We start from the raw sequence: 21,748 nt of genomic DNA, 5'->3' as shown, positions 1-21,748 counted from the left end.
AACGTGCCGCTTCTGATGCAGTCACTGAGGAGGGCTGTAATCTCTGGCGCGGCGATGGCCCATGTGCGTTTGACAAGTAAATTGTCAATGCAGTCCGGGCCCGGGGCCTTGCCAGCAATCAACGTGCGTATGATGTGGTTGATCTCCTGTTCGGAAGGCAACGATGAGTGATCCGTGTCGATGGGAAGAGAAGCCTCAAAGCGGGCCATCCTCATGGCGTCATCATCCCTGGATTCGTCATCCAGGGGGATGAGGGCCTCGAGTAGGACCGCAGCCGTTTCAGACTCGGTACTGGTGAATCCGCCACCCGGTTTCTCGATGCCGCACAAGAGGCTCGTCGGTCTGAGTCCTAGCCTCAGTGCACGGTATGGAGGACCCCAGGGGTCCGAACCTCCCTCAATGGTGACGAAGTTACGCCAGTAGTCTTTTTTGGCTTGAGTAATCGCTTTCTTGTATTCCATTCGGGTGGATTTGGCCATGGTTGCAAGGGGATCGATGGAGGCAGGTGGTTGCTTGCGCAGGCGTGCACGTTGATGGGCCTTGCGTGCTTTTCTGAAAAGGTCACGCAGGCGCGAAACATGCTGCGTCCACCACGGCGACTGGCTTGGTGGCTTGGGCTTGCAGCGTCCGAGTGAAGCTTCGGCTGATCCGGTGATGTCTTCAGTCAGTCGTGAGGCGGCCGAGTGTAGGTCCAGAAATCGGGTTCTAGATGTCCTGTCAAGCTTTTTGGAAAGCACCTCTTCAAACTTTTCCCAATTCCCGTCGCGCGTTCTAAATCGCGTGGGCGGGGGTGGGGATACGTCAGAGACGCCATCGTGCGAGGAGTCAGAGGCCAGCTCAAAAGTGATCAACCGGTGATCACTCATGGAAGCGCTCTCATGGACTCTCCAGCCGCTGATTCGTCTCGCGACGGACTCAGTGGCCAGGGTGATGTCGATGTGGGTGCTTCCGGAGTTTGCGTGTGACACAAAAGTCGGCATGCTGTTGGGGTCGTTGAGGACGACCAGGTTGTGCTGGTGAACCAACTCCTCGATGACGTCCGCGTCGCACAGGGGGATATCCACGGGCGCCCAGAGGGGGGATTGCGAGTTTGCATCCGCACAGATGATGACATCCCTGCCACCAACTGCGCGTAAGATGCCGTCGAGCACTGATGCCACGTGTTCCTTTGTGCTCTTAAAGCTGAAGTAGGCGGAGATAACCACCACGCTGCCTCCTCCGGGAAAGCTTATATCTGCACACGCGACTAGCTCAGTTGACAGGTGCGAGAGCGACAGCACGCCAAGGCGAGGGTCAAGAGCGAAGACGCAGGCCTTTGGCTCTAAACATCTGGCGCTGACGACAAGGCCCGCGCACCCGAGTCCCTTTTCAGTGACCTTGGGGCCCTTTTCAGAGCCCCAGTGGTACGGTTCCTGCACCAGCGCCAGAGACAAGCCTGTGGCCCGCATAGTCTCAATTAGCTCCGCCGAGCCGGCGTCGCTCAGGTTGACGTTCAACTGAGCGAAGGCAATCATCGCGTGGCAGTGTAGTCCACCATCGCCCTCTCGCGCAGCTCAGCGTGTAGCCTTGCTGGGCAATCGAGACTGCCGGTGGAATGGTCAGACGGCTGCTTGTGTTTATGGCAGGCCACGCATTTGGGTGGGTTTCCTTTGTTGGGGCAGTCCTCGCGGTCGTGGCCGGAGATGGCGCAGTGGCTGCACGTCGGTGTTTTGTTTGAACATCCTTTGGCCATGTGTCCGAAGAGATGGCATATGTTGCATTTTACTACCCCAACGTAGTCCCTGAGAGGGAAGGATTCCCACCCCATGTAAAGTCTGTCTTCTGCCATTAGGGCAGACCAGATGGCCGCCGGGGCGAAGACCACAAAGTGGCATCTGCCTGTTCTAGGCCCGGCTTTGTGACTCAGTCTGATATCTTGGTATGCCCTTTCTGGCAGGCTGGTCTGTTCCTTAGTGGAGTTGAAGATAGCTTCCCGGAGTTGTGATTCTGTGAGAGTCGACGGAAGGTTAAAGATAATTACACGAGGCTGCTTTTTCCCGGCGAGCTCGGCTCGTAGGGCAGCCTCCGAGGTCTCCAGGGCTTTCATAAGGGCCTTGGCCTCGACTTCAGAACGGGGGTGAACAATTACGCCTCCGTTCCTTATATTACGGATACCCGTAATTTGAACCCCAAGGGACCTGGGGTCGAAGGCCTTCTTGAGGATCTCCTTCGTGGTATCCGATTTCTTCTCCCCAGATCCGGTCGGGAAGAAGAGAACTCCCGGTCTGGGGGCGAGGGGAAGCAGGGACGGAAACTGTTGGTTGGCAGAGGCGGAGGAAGTAGAGGGTGCTGCATGTGTTGCTATCGTGGCCGTAGGAGGGCGGCTTTTCCTGCCCAATGCTGTGGCCCATGACATAGGAGCAGGTGTCGTGGCGGTGGGTTGGGCATTTGTGGGCGCTTGAGGCTGGATGGTCTTTAATATTTTAGTTTGCGCGTGCAAGTCCTTAATAGCCTTCTTCTGTATTTTGAGGCCAGAGGTCATATCTTTCAACATTTCTTCCAAGTGCAGTATTCTAGCCTCTTGGATGATAGATTTCCGTTCAAGCTTGGCCATGGCTAGATTCTGCCGGCTGTGGGCTTCCGATAGGCTCAGCAGTGCATTATTTATTCGTTCCTTGGCGCCGGCCTGTTTGCCGCGGAAGGCCGTTATTACCTCGTTCAGGCAGGTTGAAACGTCGGTATATATATCGTCATGCTGGTCGGGGTTTATCCTGGAGAAGTCCATCGGTATCTCAATGTCCTCACCAGAGGAGGAAGAGTCTTCGTCTTCTTGTGGGGGGGGGGGGCGCCTGATGGTTTCTTGATTTAGGTTTTTTTGCCTCCGGTTCCGTGATTGTGGTTGGAGAAGTAGTTTTTGTCGTTTTCTTTGTGGGTGTTTTGGGCGAACGTTGCTTTGTTTTGGCAGTTCTGGCCGAAGATGGTGCGTAGGCAGTGGATCCTGAAGTGGATGCCGCGAGGGTTGGGGAGTTGTCGGGGTCGATAGGATCAGGGTCCTCCTGGGGAGGAGTGCGCATCATTTTGGGCATGCGATAGCGTGATGGCGAGTAAATAGGGATAAAGAAGCGAACGGATGGAACCTGTATTGAGATGGATTGTCCGTTACACGGCCGGTAGTTTGGCGTCTATACAGTGTTAGTGTTTTAACACTTTGGCACTTTTTGGGATGGTGTGAGCGGCCGACGCGAGGCGGTAGTAATGCTATGTATATAACGCGGCTACCCACCTGGCTATCAGGGGTGCTCAAGTCGGGGGTCGGGGTCCAGATAGGGTCCCTTGACTTCCAGTCAGGGAAGGTCAATTTGGGCCCGCGGTCCAAAAATGGTCCCTATCCAAAATTGGACAGGGACACGGAGGGGGGTAGAGCGGACCTCAGAAACGATGAGTTGTCAAAATTGACGTAGGTATATCGTGTATAGAATGAAAAAATGGGGTGACGGGAGAAAAAGCGTGATTTGGCTAAGTGCCGTAGGTATTGAGATAAATGACTGAAAAGTTTGAGAAAAAAGTCCAAAGTGGGCTTGATGTAGGTATAGAGGTGAGGTGATGGATTGAGAAAAAATTGCAAGTCCAAATTGAGAATACGATGAAAAAAAATACGATGCGCGTAGGGCAAAGTGACCGCCCGCTTTGGACGGCCGCCAAAATGCGACTGACGCAAGAAATTTAAAAAAAAGGGCGTGGATTTTGGAATATGGATTTTTGTTGGAGGGGGCTTAATGATTTTGTTTACTTCTGCAGTGTTGGTTTGTCAATCGTTAGACGGTGATTGCTTGGTAATCACTCGGCGGTCTTGATCGTTGATTGGAGAACACTTGTAAGTTTTTTGTAAGTAAGTTGTTAGTTGTTGATAATTGTTTTTTAATGTGGTAGCGATGGCAGTAGACGGCGGGTTCAAAGTTCAATGTTATAAGTTTTTGGCGGTGAATTACATGAAAACCGTGGAAATCCTTGTGGTTATCACACATTCACGTATGGAAAAACCGTTGCTTCGTTGGGCAGACGGTTGCTCACTCGCCATGCGAATTTGAAGCGCTTTTGAGCGTCTAGTTTGCACACAAAAGCAGATTGGTATCACTTATCACAAAAAGTCACAAAAGTCATAAATTCCCGAGAAAATCCCGAGAGGAAGCGCTTGGAAATATGTCAGATCGAAGTCCAGGGGAAGGCACGGGTAATAGAGTGAAAACGGGATCAAAAACAGTAGAAAGCTGGATCAGAAGTGAGATATTATCGAAAAGCGGTGAGTTGGCGTAAAAACAGTTGCGGAGCGACACGAAACACGTCTACACTCGGCTAACAGATTAATATTAATTAAACTAAAAACAGTACATAAATACTGTAGACATTCATATTTTCCTTACTAATAATAATGATTTATAATGCCTTATTTTACTGACTACACTCACAATGGCTGGGTGGTAATATTTCAATTACTGAAGCCAAGGGTTACTGGTTCAAATTTCGCGTATGGAAACTTCTCATGTTATTTTTTCAATGTGTATTTAGATTCAGACCATGAATTTAATAGGTTCAGAAAAATACTAACAACGATATCTCATGGAAACAATGTTATTAAACCTTTTTAGAAATTGATCAAGATCCACATAGGATTGTAGTCAAACAAAAAAAATACTGTCATATTTATCTACCTTTTCTAAATTCAACTAAATTGAAATGATCATAGTTTATCGATGTCTATGAATCGGATTCATAAAACAATCTATTAGTTTATGGTTTATGGCAATAGTCGAGAAGCTGGTACAGAATTATCGGACTTGTTTTATTTTTGAAAAATTTGGAGCAAGGTCGCTTTGGACTCTCACCGTGAGGCGAAATGTTGGGCGTAGCAGTGAAATAAAATATTTATTATAGGTAGGTACTGCATAATAACGATCGAGATCGGCTGGCCAGTCAATCGATTACATAAAAGAATCGCCATATAAATTCGCTCTCTGATTACGTGTCGACACTGATGCCTATTTGTAAACTGACGGAAACCATGTGAATTTCAAATATGGAATGTAAAAAAGTAATATCCGCAAAAACAAAGATATTGGATATTAATATATAAGATAGGGTCTTCTGAAGTTTTCCTAACAAACCCTCTGCGTGAAATTGTTTATTATAAACACGCGGTCGCTAAGCATATCAACACCGATGTTAATCTGACGTTTCAGTTTTTTTTAAAGAAAATTAGTGAGGGGGCCGAACTGACATAATATTATTCAGATGCCAATTTATCGGCACATTTTTAAAAATGCATATACTTAATACAAATATATTATTGTTATTTTTAAACATATACATATAAGTAATTATATCAAGTTGAACGTAGTGTTTATTGTTTTATTTTACAAGAAAACATATATAAGGCAATGTTTAAAATATACGAATGCTAAATGAGATTTTTCCTATACCTACCTACTTCTTTTCACCAATGAAGCTATCTAGATGCAAATAAAATTATATTGTTTATCTATCTAATTCAATGATACATCAATGATCTACTTACACAAATGAAAAAAAAACAGAATTAGTATGTGGTATTACTAGTAACATTATCTGATTTATATACTTCCATAATGATCGGTTTAGGTGACCTAAGTTTTGACTTTTAGGATCTTCAGACTGTATACCCATATCGATATGTAAAAGAATTGAAACAAAAGTTTTAATTTTGAGAAAGTATGGCAATATAATATATATAAACTATCATACAATGTTATAAAATAAAACAAAACACAAAACATTATTGACAAAAAAATGCTTCAGTGTACCTACTAAACTTTTTAAAGTCGTTCACAAGTAAAAGATTTTTACTAAAAAAGCTTCATTCGGACTCCCAGAACTTTGAGAAATGGGCATTTTATGTCTAAGTTCTGCAGCGTTGGAAAATTTGCGAGATTGACCTGTAGTTAACTTAATTAGTAAAATCTACTTATTACAATATTAGGTTCTTTTTTTGAAAATTATATGTTTATTTATCAGTAGTGAATAAATTTTCATTAATTTGCTAACGGCAGTTACGAAAGAATATAGTAATATTTTAATAGATGTGGATACTAGCCGCCACTAGGTGACGTGGTAACGTATGCGCTTGGGAAGTAGTGAGATAATGTTTCGATTCGAATCGCGGAGCTCAAAAATTCACTATTTTTTATTATTTTGAGTTGAGGTTTGGTTGATCAAGAATGTGGCTAACATATATTACTCGTAAAAAAATAAATATTGCGAAACTGCTTTGAAAATGAGGCGGCCAGCATCCACAAGAAATTGTAGAGAAATGGGAAAAAAGCACCCACATGTTTTTTTTCCCACTTCAAATATACTGCCTCTATTTTTTTTTTATACATTCTTCCATTTTTGGTTTCGTGTAGATGTCAATAAGTGTAATTTGTCTGGTTTCCCTATACTTAGGTAAGTCTAGAATTTTTCTACCAAAAAGTTTTTTTTTACCTTGTTCAGTATATTTACCCAGTGTTGGCAACACTGATCCAGTGCAGTATTGTTGTATTAATTATGCTAAAGAATATGTATGCCTGTGCCAATGTACGTAATCACAATATATATAAAAAAACAGGATTCGAAATGGTTATTTGCAGACATTGTGATACTTTCCGAATGTGTAGATAAAAAAATTAAACAACGATTATTCAACGTCAATAAAGAATTTTAAAAAAGTTGAACGCGAAAGTGAACGCGGCCCACAAATCAGAACATTGTGGATCGCATAAATGCGTAGAGCACCGCCTCTCAAACTGGGCCGCGAGACAATTAATAGTAACTACGTCAGTGGCGCACGGTGACGATGACTTAATTATTTTGATGATCTAAAATATGTTTAATTTTTATGTAATCAACTGTTGAAAAATTTACCAATCGTAGTGATTACATTAGGTATAATGTTATAATTAATGAATGATGGATAATACGTTTGAGTTTATAATTATTATACTGTCATGATTTTTGTCAATCCTGTGTCGAAGGGGTAGAACATATACTATGTAATGTGTGAAAGGGATAGTTCCAACTACAATTCATATGTATAATTACACAACTTCTTTTCTACCCTCATTACACAATAGCTACTCGTTAATATATTAATTTTGGCAATCATACATATAAAAGTTTACCATTTAAACCAAAGACCATAAATTACCAGGAATTATATATACCATGTTCGATGCTGTGAAAACCATATGGACTTCCACAGAGTGTAGGTTGTATCAATAGGTTTTTTAAATTTTTTACGAGAAATGAATGTTTTGTTAGCCACTTACTCAACATATTAAGTCCATACTCTGTGTGCAATCACACATTGAAAAACAACAAGTGATTTTTTTACAGATATTATAAGACGACGCGGTAACCGCTCAGATATCGTGAGCTATATATGAATTACCTCGAAGTATGCTGAATCTCTTGAAAATATGACATAGCTATATTATTATTATTATGACACAAAATGATATAAGTACCGAGAAATTAAAAAAATTAGACAGCATTTACTTTCTATTTTACAATAATTATAATAATTACTTATACGAAATTCTTCAAAGCAGTTTTTTAGGTTGAGTTTTGATTGTCAAACCATTATCAAGACTTCTTAAATTTAGCCTACTTGACTAAGTTGATAGTATTGACTATATAATATATATAGTGCGACGACTGAAATAACTTTCTACCAAAAGAACTGATTTGTGGAAGTTAATGTAAGTACGAGTATCATTATTCAATTAATTTTTTTTTTTAACAAATTGTGGACATTACAAATTATTAGTTTAAGACGTTCACAACATGACATGAAACATTATTATAAAGAAGGGAAAAAAGTAATACAAGCGGTTAAAATGAAAATATAAAAAGAGAATATAATATAAACATACAAAAGCAGTGAAAATACAATTATCCATCTATAGAAGTTCAAAGAAGTACACCGAGTTTGTTAAGGAGGCCCTTTTTTAAGAATTTATATACAATTCAACATGTAAAGAAAAAGTTTGCTAAGATTTTAACGATTGTTAAAGAAGGAACAATCATACGTACCTAGGTATATACTTCAGAACAGATAATTTGATAAGATATGTTTTAATGCATTGGAAAAGCTTCAGAAACATACCTCTTAGAAAATTCTAGAAAAAATCATAGACCGAGCGGATTCGGATTCGAATGGTTCATATGGAAAACTCATAATAACCCATTTTCATCCAGGGAAATAGCTGTGTTTTCTTATTATTATAATTCGGTACAAGAACGTTTTAACTCCACATAAAATGCCACGATAATAATTGCCAATTAAGCAACAAAAGTCAATAAACGCCATGTTATTATTATTCTGTCCAGCATTAAATAATTTACAACAGGTGCCACTGCACTCGCAATAGCCCTAAGGCGAAATTTTATATCATTATGTATTACTTTTTTTAACGTGTAAAGAAAGTACCTACCTATCTAAATTTGCGAATTTATTTCATGGGCTATGGCTATGATGCATAAACATAGTGTTTTAAATAATTTAAAATACATCATCGTTATGCGTAACATATTAAAACATTGAAATTATTAAATTTGTTGGATAAGTACTCAGATTTTTATTATATTTAGATCTTATCTAAATATTATATTCTTTGTATTTCTTTTAATATCTTATATTGTGTGAGTGATTTTTGTGATTTGTTATTTTGCATGCGAAACAATGTTTTGAAAGTAAAGTTTTGAATTTTTATTGATTCTACAAAATATCCTTCCTTCGTAATATGTATTGATAGGTAGGTAGTTTTCATTATGTGTACGTCCTATCGTGATTTTCTATCGCTTATCCTACTTATCCTTGGAATAGTTTTTTTCACGAGAAATGATTAATTGATTGATTTCGCGAGTTTTCTTGCATTTGTGCGGTAATTCGTCCCGTCACGTGTCTAACTATGTTTGAAAATCATATGTGATTTTAACATACCCATAATTTTTTTCACAAGTTTTCAAGATTTTTGATCTTTTTTAGCATAATATGCTAGTTTGCAAGTGTTGACAGCTTAGACGGCTAACTTTAGGTACTTTACGTAGCAATTATAATACCTCAATACATACATATGATAAACTACCTTCAATAGCAACCTTGTTTATAGAAGATACCCATATGAATGCTTTTCACGAATGATAAAGCAAAACGAACATTAAATATTGTAATTATTATTAATTTAACTATTTTTTATTTAAGGCAGTCTTTATTAAGCATAAATAATATGGAACACACATACTAAAAATATATTGTTTCTAATAGGTATTTTTCTGAGGAGTTCCAAATTATGACGTGTGTTAATGTGATTGCATCACCTACTAGGGGCACCTAGCAGAAAAATTCGAAGCTTGCAATTTGAAACAATTTATTGATAACTTACATTGTTAAAAAGAAAAATACTTATTTTATTGAAGTCAAAGATAAACTTGTAATAAAAAACCAGTATGGAATGAGAATTCATTAAACGATCTCATTTTATCCTTACATACCTACTATTGTATGGTTTTGTTTATTAATAAAAAAAAAATATTAAGTTTTTTTCTAATGCAGCGTGAATATTTTTGAAATTTTTAACGTATTTTAAAATACATCGACTTTTATAAAAACATATTATATTAAATGAGTATAGGACATCGGTAGAGGAAAAACATATTCTTCTGTCATTGCGGCCACGACGAAATCACTTTGGAACGGTGTTAGTGTTATTTGAAAGTAACGATACAAACACCTAAATGGGTCGCATACATTGCCAGAAGAATCTGACACCATTATACCTAAGTTGTAATCATTTCTATGTATATCAAATTGAGCTTCAATAAAACGGAACGGATTTCAAAATATACTCACTGTCGGTGTTATTATTATTTTATGGCCATGTTTACCATTAAAATGTAGATTAATAAGTTCTCCTCGAAGGTCACGAAGAGAACAATTTATAGTTTTAATGTATTTTATATTTAATTTCAAAATAAGATACGATTTTCATAAAACATAAAAAAATTATATGTAGAAATCTTTTTATTTAAATCGAATAGAGTTTAGGTACGAGTATGGTCACAATATCATAATGATTTTAGATAGATACTACTATCACATAAAACAATTTGAAATGTAAATTATATTAAATTGCATTCTTCGTTTTCTGTCACTAAAAGCCTTAAATATTGTTATTATTTTCTTTTTCGTACCAGTGGGTCTATTCTATAATACTTATCGACCGCTAAAGTGATAAATATTATCAAACTTAGGGTAGGTTTGTATCAAAGTATTGTAATAAATTACACTTAATGTTGAAAATCGCATGTATGTTAAATGAAATAAAAATAAATCTTCAATTATTTTTTCTCTTTTCAATCATTTTGATATAGATACAAAGATATTATATTGATTGATCAATCCTTACAATTAACAATTACAATAAGTTGGTTGTAATAAGTGCTAATACTTTAATATAATCCTACACTAAGCTTGATATTATTTATCACTTTATCACTTTAGCAGTCGATAAGTATAGAATAGACCCACAGGAATACATGGAGACAATAACAGCAACCAATTCCATGCGTATGTGATAATTAAATATTGACTCAATAGTGAGATACGATCTTTGACCCGACGTATGTGTACCAAAACGCATTTTCGATAAACAGGATTTGTGTGACGTCACCTGAGAGATACAAATATGAAGCATGACTCGGGCGGGGCGATCCGAATTAATTTCGACAAAAGTGAAAGGCCCCGAATAGCTTCGCCCCGCTGGATGGCCGGGGGACCTGAAGCCCAACCCGACTCCTTAAGGTGACATTGATGCAGCGAGGACCCGGTATAAATAGCTGGACCAATTCCATCGAGAGCAATCAGTGTCCAGCTCGCATTCAGAACACAGCAAAATGGCATTCAAGGTATTGATATAGTGTTCAGGATTGAATCGAATTATCGGTAGACTCTTGTTTTCATTATAAGCATTCCTCGATCAACTTACGACATTTCGCACTAAAAACAATTTTTTTTTTGGGTAAATATATACCAGATACCAGCGGTTATACGAGTTCAAATCCTGTCGAGCATTATATTTTTTTCAAATATGATTTTTTCTAGTGGGTATCTGAGGTGTTTTCAAGTAATGTATGTATATAATATATTTAAATAATCTATCACAGGATATCGTGTGCGTTTCATAATTTTGATTTTCATGTATGGTTTTTTATCGGCAGTTCTATGATGAAAATATCAGTAAATGGCATTGTGGAAAAATCGAGAGCTTCACGCTATCTGTGCTAATTGTGTAAATTTTAAAATTATATCCAACTACATTTAATAACGTACAAATGCTATTATAGATGTACATTAAAAATACTCACAATTTTTCTCAGATTAAGTTAAATAAATAGATGGAGTGTTTCTATACATAAATATGTATCTATTACTTTCCCCTGAAATATAAGCCAAATTTTGAGATTTTTTTTTAAGTATAAACGAAATGGTGCTATTTTTCATAATGGATAAATTCATAATACTGCTATAAATGGCAGTCAGTGTAAACGGCATAAGTACTAATAATTACAAGATAAAAGGAACTTTTTATATAGAACGTTTTTAAATTTTCTGTTGAATTATTATGCTCAATATGCTCAAACTTTTACTTGGTATGAAGTAAATAAAAAACAAACAAACAAATATAGAATACTGAAATGTCATTTTGACATTTCATTTTGATTTCCATAGTAATGCACGTATATATTAATAATTTTGTTGCTAGGACCACCCTCTTAGCAACCAATAATAGTCTTTTACTTTTTACGGATTTTTCTGAAATAACTTTCCATACAAAACAGAATGAACTGAAAATGAATTCAATTCTGCTTAAAGATGGCTAAAAGTATTAAAAGAATGCACTGGCATCGTGTTCTGATATATTCTAAAAGTTGCAAATGTCTACCTAGTCGGGAAGTTAGTTAAAAATCGATTGCAAGATTTGTACAGGACAAACAACCACCGGACAAACAAGAGTACGAGCTAATAAAAACGTTGTAAAAGTTAGCACATTTTTATTCGATTTTATTCTCCGCACTTGCTATTTTAATTTAAAATACTGATTGATTTACAATAAAAAATATCCTTGATCGGGAGTGTAATAACTTACTTAGTAGGTAATTTTAAAAAATGTTCATTCCTAATCGAATCATATGGGCCTCCACAGAGAGAAGGTTGCATTACGATGAATGTTTTTACGAGAAATGAATGTTAGCCACTTGCTCAACTTGTTAGGTTCATACTCTAGGTCCAAATATAAATTGAACCTTTCCCCACGTAAAATCAACGAAACAACTATATATTAAAATCCCAGTGCTTTATTTTGAATGTATTTTATTACAGTTCTTCTTCTTCGCCGCCGTCGTAGCTGTAGCCAGCGCAGGATTGATCCCCCAACACGGTTTGGGATACGCCGCTCCTCTGGGATACGCCGCCCCATTGGCCAAAGTAGCCACAGTCGATGCCGATTACGACCCCCATCCCCAATACAACTTCGCTTACGACATCCAAGACGGTCTGACCGGAGATTCCAAGAGCCAGCACGAAAGCCGTGACGGAGATGTCGTCCAAGGATCTTACTCCCTCGTCGATGCTGATGGTTTCAAGCGCACAGTAGAATACACCGCTGATCCTCACAACGGATTCAATGCCGTCGTCCACCGTGAACCTCTTGGTCACGCTGTCAAAGTTGCCGCTCCAGTTGCCGCCTATGCCGCCCCGATCCCTAAGATCGCCGCTCCTATCGGTTATGCCGCCCCAGTTGCCAAGATCGTCGCCCCCCATGGATACCAACAGTCCTATTACCACTAAGCAACTTCTGAATATTTACCACCGAACCTGAGTCATTTAAATTAAGATAGTATTGTTTATTATTATTATTTTGACATTGTTGTGCGTGATGAATGACGTCATGCATAGCTCGCCATTTATATTACTACAATTAATAAAACTTTATTTATTTAGTTAAAATTATCGAAGATTTTCATTCAATAAATTTCCCAACTGACAGTCATTACCTACATTACATTCATACATATCTTCAAACGAATATTTATTGAAACACCAAATAATGTACATAATATAGATTCTATGGAGATCCGATATTATAGAAACCATTTTAGTAATATCCACCCTTTAGTTAGATAATAATAATACACACACAGTCGACAAAATATGGTAGAAAATATTATGCCGTCTGGAATTTTGCCTAAATATTAATATAATAAACTATACGAACGATAATATAAATTATATTAAAATCTAAGTATAAGATAGTGTATAGCTATTTCGGTTATAATCTAGTTTATCAGAGAGGAAAGTAAATTAATTATTTTAAACTAATACGGTTTCCAAGTAAGGAGGTATTTTTTTTTTGAATAGTCAAAGGGTGAGAGAGAGATTTCGTCTCATTCTATAAGTTTTATAGGTAGTTTAGTTCCCTCCCCATCTGCATAGATATAAAAATAAAATAAAATATTTTGCACTGCTGACTCTGTCTATTCGAAATTCGAATGAGAGACGACTGTATAAACCCTATTTTTTTACTGTTACTGCGATGTACCGATTTCAGATTTTGAGGCATTCGAGAAATTTGCAGCGTCGTATGGGGAGCGGGATAGTCCCGACTCCTCTGTAGACTCATCCATTTCAATTCGTGACACTCAATGTGCGGGTACACAGGGCGCTTAACGTCAGCGGACAGCAAAGCCAGTCCAAAAACAAAAAAAATCTTTCTTAACTTTCTTCTTTAAGCACTACGGTGCATGGTTGCAGCATCAGTCCCGTGCGGCTCCGTCTCGGGACGGAATGAGCACTTAAAATCACTTCTTTCAGATACGTTTAAAGCGTCGTGGAAAGCGGCGGTGCATATCCACGGCTGTGCATATATGACGGGTGGTGGTGGGAACTTTAACGTACGTAGGGTATGGATGTGTAGTTTGTATGAGTGACGTTAAAATGCGGTAGCCCAAAGCTACATAGATTCTGTTTTGCGTGAAAATTTTCTCTGATTTACTTCTGATAATTAGATTTTGGCAAAACGCGTATGGGGAATGCACGCGGAAAGGGCCCTCGACGGAAGCAAAGAAGAAGCGAGTGTCTCACCACGAATAATGTAGATGGAAAATGACCGATGGAAGCGGTGAGGCTCGACTAGCATTCGTGCTCCACCGATTGGCTTAGAGTGCCTCTACTAGCAATGTATACCTGGCCTGCTTCTAAAAATATTAGTGGGATTTTTTACTTTAAGTCGTATTGACCTGTCCCGCCCACGTGTGGTTATCACTATGCAGTACGAGCGTAAGGGCGTCGAAACAATAAGGTTCTGGATCAAGACTTTTGAATGATGATTGTGCAGCCGAAAAATGTATTTACAGAATATAAAACAGACATATTTTGAAAATAATTACAAGATAAAAAGAACTTTTTATATATAACGTTTTTAAATTTTCTGTTGAATCATATAAACTTGACTTGACTAGCTTAAACGATCAAAAAAAATTGTACTTGATAGAAAAACTAAATAAATATATAATACTGAAATGTCATTTTGACATTTCATATTGATTTCCATAGTAACGCACGTATATATTAATAATTTAGTTGCTAGGACCCCAGACCCCCTAGCAACTAATAATAGTGTTTTACTTTTTACGGATTTCTTCCGAAATAGCTTTTCATACAAAACAGAATTAACTGAAAATGAATTCAATTCTACTTAAAGATGGCTAAAAGTATTAAAAGAATGCATTGGCATCGTGTTCTGATATATTCTAAAAGTTTCAAATGTCTTACTAGTCGGGAAGTTAGTTAAAAATCGATTGCAAGATTTTTACTGGATAAACAACCACCGGACAAACAAGAATACGAGTTAATAAAATACATAATAATTCTGAAATATAATAAAGTGTAAATTTTCTTATATAAGTAACTTTTTAACATTTATAAGGCACACCGATGATATTAATTAACATGGAAATTTGTGAAAATATATTCGTTTTGTGGTGATGCTTCGAGCGTAAAAAAGCATGTCTTCTGTGCAATTTAAATGTTAATTTATTATTTTCCCGAAAGTAGTCAGGTAGGTACCTATCTACCTGTAGTTAGCTGTTACCTTTCACGCACTTTTGCATATGTAAAAAAATGACTAACAAAACATTATAACTAGTTATTTTGTTTGTTGTGTATAAATTAACATCGATTAGTAATTTTGGGGATAATTAACTATTTAATGATTTCTTGTGTTTTGAAACTTATTGCAGGCGATGAAATAAGCAACATATTATTGCTTAAAAGATACACACCTGGATTATAAATTATTGTAGAATATATAAGTTTTAGTTGAAAAAAAGTTATACAATTCATTTAATTATTGGGTAAGTGGATATGCGACAAAGATTTTTAAACTACACTTAGACGAACTTGTTGTATTACAAATTACAACATTTGATGGCCATTTCCATTATTGCAGTTATTGCTTCCATGACATGGCAACGTAAACAAGTAGGTTATACATACTATTTCTACCTATGATTTGAACTTATGATTTGGCCACTAATTTCGTTTCTCGAGATTCGATAATTATTCTCGAATTCAAGATTATGTGTTGTCTCAAGAATTCGCGATTGGTTTATTATTTTCTTAAGAATGACGATTTTTTTTCATTTTACCTCTTCTTGTCGAAAAAAATTAACCGGAAATTCAAGAAATACTGTTCCGGTTCAGAAAACAAGACTTTATTTTGAACCTTTCCTATGCCGTTTCTTAAAATTGTGGTTGCGCTCGATGGCTTTATTTTTCAGTTTCGACATATCTTTCTTATTTTTGCCAAGTAATATCCTCGATTTCTCGAGATATCTCGAAATTACGCAAAACTAATTTTTCAAGAAGCGAGATTGATATTTTCTGATTATACCCAGAAAAATCACGATACAAAATGAATCGATTATAACATCTAGATACGATGTAGAGATGTGACGTTTATTTGAGATTTTTTCTAATGATAATAAAGAATAATTGCTTCTTGCAAAAATATAATCACACGTGCAACAAGAATGGAAGATATTTTTGTCCCTCTGAGGCAGACGAAACCGGTCCAAATTTATTTATTAAAGTGGAATAAGTACTACATTTTTTTTTGCGTTTTATTAAATCAAACAACAATACAATGCAGTTCCACCATGAATTATTGACAGTTAACAAAATAAAAGAAACTCAGTACATCCTTTGAAAGTAAACTTCCGAATAAATCAGTGTGATGATTGCTGTAACTTTAAATGAATTTGTATTGCCAAATTATTTGCAGTCAAATAACCTTTCTATAACTTCCTTTACTTTTATATGTATATGTTCCGTTTCCATATAATCAGGAATTCTTCTTCTTCAATGTTTTTGGTATCCACCTACATATTATATAATTTTGAATAACACTGCATTGACTGTTTTAATTTTTTTAATAATGTGGTTACGAGCCTATGTTCCAAAAGTCCATGGCTGCCCAGATTATTCTATACACTCTGAAGGTTTTTACTATTTAACAGAAGGCAATACATGTACGTATTTTGACCTGCTAATGCCATCAATTTATTGTGGCTACTTATAAAAGTATTCAAATGAATCAGAGAATAATATAAAGTTATTGTAGGAATTCCGTTGCCAAATTATCCGAAAATACTTTTTGAAATACCGATGTGTTGCAGAGGAATGATTTCGTCTCTCGAGAGTTCATAATAACAATATAAAACGGTTGCAGAAATGCATGGAGTGAGCGATTATCATATGTAAAGAATTGCAAATTAATTTTTATAAGTCATGAAAATTTATTGAAATAAAAATGATCGCCGTGTTAATATGCCAACACATTATACAGGTGGAGCAAAATAAACATTTTTATTATTTCGAACTACCTCCGTATCGGTTGAGAAGACTTCTATAATTTTATTTTAACTTTACAAATAACTGATAACGATCAACATTATAAAAAATCATCTTCTTCTTGTGGAGAATTGGGAGCGGTACTTTTAATAATCGCCGTTGCCGGCCAGCCCCTTTGTGTCTTCTCCTACCTACACATAATATGGATAGTATTATTATAGTGGGCCTTCTAGGATGCAGTAGTCTGGTTGGCTTGTAAAAAACACGGGATATGTTAAGATTCTTGAAACATCCGTAGCATATAGCAAAGCCATGTCCAATGTCACATCTTCACATTAGATAAGACGAGAGGCTGTATCGTACGCCTCAAGCACCTGTTTTCAAAGCTTATCACGCCTATATAACGCCCACAAAAGACGGTAGGTAAAGCAAACATAAGCAACAATTCCTTAGATGGTGTTTGTCCTTGAGATAAGACGACTGTCTACTTCATTATATGAAACGGGTAATGCTTTAACGACAATACCTAACTACATTTGAGTTGCCTAGAGTCATAACTCACATATTCCAAAAATCGAGTTTTTAGATAATCACAAAAACACCAGAGCAATGCACTGTTGTTTTGTAAATAGAAGAAAAGTATTGAACTCCCTGAATATTAATGAGCGAGTGAGACGATTTACATTATACATATAATACTCCTAAGGTTGCAGACACACAGCAAAATATGAAAAATAGAGCCCCCTGATTGGCTAGAAAGGCCTTAATGACAGAAATCACATTATTCATTGAAAAATGTGAGTTATAACATCAACAGTCATCTTTGTCAACGATTTTTAAGATAAATAAATATTGTTCTTTATATAGATTAATGCCTTTAGAATCACTTCGTTTATTCAATTAAAAATGACAAAATTGCAAAATATGAGTTATGACTCTAGGCGACCCATTTGCGCATTGACTTTGCGCGTAGTAGGCAAATTCTGGATGGTCTATCGACAAAAAGTCCTACTAACGACGTCGTAGATTATCTTATCACAATTATCTATTTTAGTGCATGTTGCAATTCTTTAAAAAATATATTTTATAAAAAATGTAAAACATAATATTTTATGTTCAGTAAAATACCGAAGATGAAATAAAATTCAAATTCAAGTCTCGTAAATATGACTGTCTTAGAATTTTTTCTCAGTTATCTAACACAGCTTACCTTCCTTCAACATGCACCCTTCGCCACTGGCTATTGTACATAGTGATTTCGTGATTTTGAAATAAGACCACTTAAAATTGAATTTTAATATAATTTATGATAAGAGATAAAATTCACTTATAGCTAATTAACTCTCGCTTATGCAGGTTGCTATCTGTATTAATTTTTTACATAATTACTAATGCAGTCTCACGTGTGAATAGTTTTCCGTATCTTACTGAGATACGACGCCATTGTTGAATAAGTGGACATTTTTTCGTGATTCGTATTCACCTGTATAATTATATTTTCATTGTGCGGCGCACGTATTATCAGTACGAAAATCTAACCGAGTAATTATTATGTGTGCCATAAATCTATGAAAAGTATAATGAATTGAAGTATTGTATCTCACACTGTGAGCCAATTAGTGAGAGAATGGAAAACTGAAACAGTGATAGACAACACATGTTTGATATCACAATTAAATTTAATTCAAAATTAGTTTATTTGCTTTCAATATATTATACTAAGATTTTTTTTTAAATATTTCTGAAGCATTTTTCCTATCAAAAATTCTTAAAAAATCACTCACAAGAGGAACATAACGACAGCGAAGGGTGGAGGTAGACTGTTAAGATCCAGCATAAATAGTACACAAAAAACTTTATTAGTTATACGTATTTGTTTTTATTGAACTAGACTGCAATTTACAGATGGTATTGGTTAGTTTTTAAAAATAAATTAAAACCTGCTATGATATGATAAAATTGTGCACATTTTTCATCCATACTTATTTGTTTTCGTTGAATTAAGAATATATATTACCTACACATATTGTTGGTTCATTTTTTAAATTTATTAAGCCTTGCCTAAATCAAACTATATTAGATAAAAAATATTATTCCATCTATAAAGTATCCAAAAATATGTAGCTATAATCTAATGGAATAATTTTAGATATTAAATAGATAGACGAGTATTTTTAGACTATTATCTATTATGGCTTGGTGTTCGAGTTTAATTGAATTTTAAAAACTAACCAACATTATCTGTAAATTGTAGTCTTAGTTCAATGAAAATAAATACGTATGACGGACTGAGTTTAGTGTGCACTATTTACGGTGGATCTTAACAGCCTACCTCTACACTTCGCCTCTGGAGCATAATGTGACGTAAGTTACGTAAACGACAATCGTAGACTGCTGTTCTCTCAAATTATTAAATATACACTGAAAAAACAACACGTAAGTTTTTGGAGATTCGGAATTCATCTTGTTTTCAAGGCTACAGAGATGAGCACCCTAGCAACTACGTCAACGTGTTTATTCTATTTTGAATTAACAGGGAAAGTTTATTTAGTTTAATGTTACATTTAATACAACAATAAGTCCCCATTAAATCCGCTGGATCGATGAAATTATTAAATAGGGCAGAAGTGTCTATATGGTGCAACACTATGTGTGGGATTCTAGTTTCGCACAATCTTTTCACGTGTGCATTCCAGAATTTTCTTTCCCACCTGTCAACATCCCCATCTTCTCGAATCTGTTAATTTTGTATGTATTTTACTTTTTTATTGTTGAGATGCTGAGGATTGCACGAGTGTTATAGATGAATGATATAAAATTAAACATTGATTGGTGGCAGTTTTCACATCATCACATGCCTATTTATGGGTGAAGTCAGATTCAAACATGTACCTTAAATTTTACATTGATTTTTTTTACCATGAACTGCTGATGAAATGAATGATGTTATTATCTATATAGAAACGTTTGTAATTTATTTTTTGGTCTGACATGTCATCCTTGAAATACTAAAGACGTTATAAATATAAATAAATATCAATATAATTTTTTATCGTGAATATTTTACTAAAATTATCTCGTCATAAATTATACTTATAGTTTTATAAATGCGTTTAAAAATTAATAAATGTAAAAAATCTTAACACCACTGCACATTCATGTACCGAAATATGACTATATTCTAAAACATTAGAGCGAGAGTTTTAAAAGAATACTATTTTATGTAACAAAAATACTTTATGCAGTCATCAAATGTTTAAAATAAATATAAATGATAATAAGGCTTCAAAATTATATAAATAGATTACCTACAACGTTTAAGGAGTGTCCAGGATCATGGTTTGAAAATACAATAAAAACTCAATTTTGACCTACGACGAGCATGTCCCCCCTTAATATTCGTTTAATCCACAGTTTCTCCCTAATACCATTGAACTCAGAAATAATGGGAACTGAAATACCTAACGGGTAAGCAGATGTAAGCAACCGATCTCGAGTAAGGAAGAATGCGGAATAAATTTAAACACGTGTCAAGAATACGTGAAACGTCGAATACTGAAAACTGCTCTTGGTTTATGCATTTACGCTCATTTAATATTGGTGTATTACACACACTATTGCACGTGCATAATGCGTGTTTCATTTTCGTAGGACACTCACACATTCAAAACCCTGCATCAATATGTGGCGTATTGAACATAGCATATCGGTATTCTATTTATTATCTGCTCTGTGACTAATACAATGTGTGAAAACTCACGAGAAAATTATTAGAGTTTTCCTCTACTGTTTTGAGTTTCCAAATAAGTGTTAAATTATAAATTACTTGCAAATATTTCATCGCTGCTGGCAATGTAATAACTTTTCAAGTTTACCACATCTGCAGAGCAGGTAGCTCTCTAACGGCTTGCATATATTTTACATTCATATTGCAAATTTTGGGAATAATCCGATCGAAATGAATTACGTGAAACAGAAAACGGCTCGCGAAGAAATTGTATAAAAGACGTGTTTGTTTTTCAACTGATATCAAACACAATTTACCTTCAAACGAACCACAATGGCTTCTAAGGTTTGTGGTAACAATTATTTAAGAAAAGTGCATTTTATAATTAAAACACCGCGTCAATTCAATTAACCAAAATGTGACATTGGGTAAATAGTGCGTTTGGGAAACTGTAACATAAAGATATTTTAGACACCGTATCCCAGAAAAAAATAGAGTACTTTTGTCGATTGGGATCAGCGAAGTGTCATCAATATAATATTACTATTTAAATTCAGTTTTAAAAAATCATTTTAAAAGTGGATTATTGCACTTTTTTTGGATTATAATATTTTTGTGGCGGATCGGGTGCAGTGAATATTTGAATGATAATTTTTAATAAAAATAAAATTTGCAAGTAACTGTGGAGGAATTGTCCTTAAAATCCCTAATCGGTCTTTCACGGGTTAACATATTTTAAAATATCTGTGCTTGGAATCAGAGAATGGATTCAACAATTGAGCAGATGGCTAACGATCAACCTCGTAAATAAAGTCTGACCTTAATTTAAATTAACATATAATGAATATTGGATATTGTGGCAACTCTGAGGCTGTGTTGTATTGTTTTCAATGAATATTTGATTTAAGTAAAAGACCCAAAAGCAATAAGTCATAAAAAAAAGTCTTTTCAAATAATTAAACATTTTTTAATTGCACTGTGGCAAAATTGTGTACCTAGTCACTTTGGCAGAGTCATAAACTGCATGGTGTAAAGTGCATGCATATGCATTACTTAAC

At 35.8% G+C, this 21,748-nt stretch overlaps 2 protein-coding genes across 3 annotated transcripts in view; one reads left to right on the top strand and one right to left on the bottom strand.

Annotated features, from left to right (window-relative positions):
- LOC147065636 (solute carrier family 22 member 13-like) overlaps positions 1–21,748 on the bottom strand; it is a 133,826-nt gene that overhangs the window by 9,637 nt on the left and 102,441 nt on the right. The window lies entirely within an intron of this gene.
- Positions 10,948–12,901, top strand: LOC147065643 (larval cuticle protein A2B-like). The gene is made up of 2 exons (XM_085956553.1): positions 10,948–10,959; positions 12,434–12,901. Exons 1-2 carry the CDS (start codon positions 10,948–10,950, stop codon positions 12,899–12,901), a joined length of 480 nt encoding a protein of 159 aa, XP_085812679.1.

The sequence above is a fragment of the Rhyacophila brunnea genome, unplaced genomic scaffold (assembly GCF_057557595.1).
Source record: "Rhyacophila brunnea isolate RB1 unplaced genomic scaffold, BYU_Rbru_1.0 scaffold_6, whole genome shotgun sequence".
Taxonomy (NCBI): domain Eukaryota; kingdom Metazoa; phylum Arthropoda; class Insecta; order Trichoptera; family Rhyacophilidae; genus Rhyacophila; species Rhyacophila brunnea.
The sequence above is the reverse complement of the archived record's forward strand: the minus strand, read 5'-3'. Positions and strand labels throughout refer to the sequence as shown.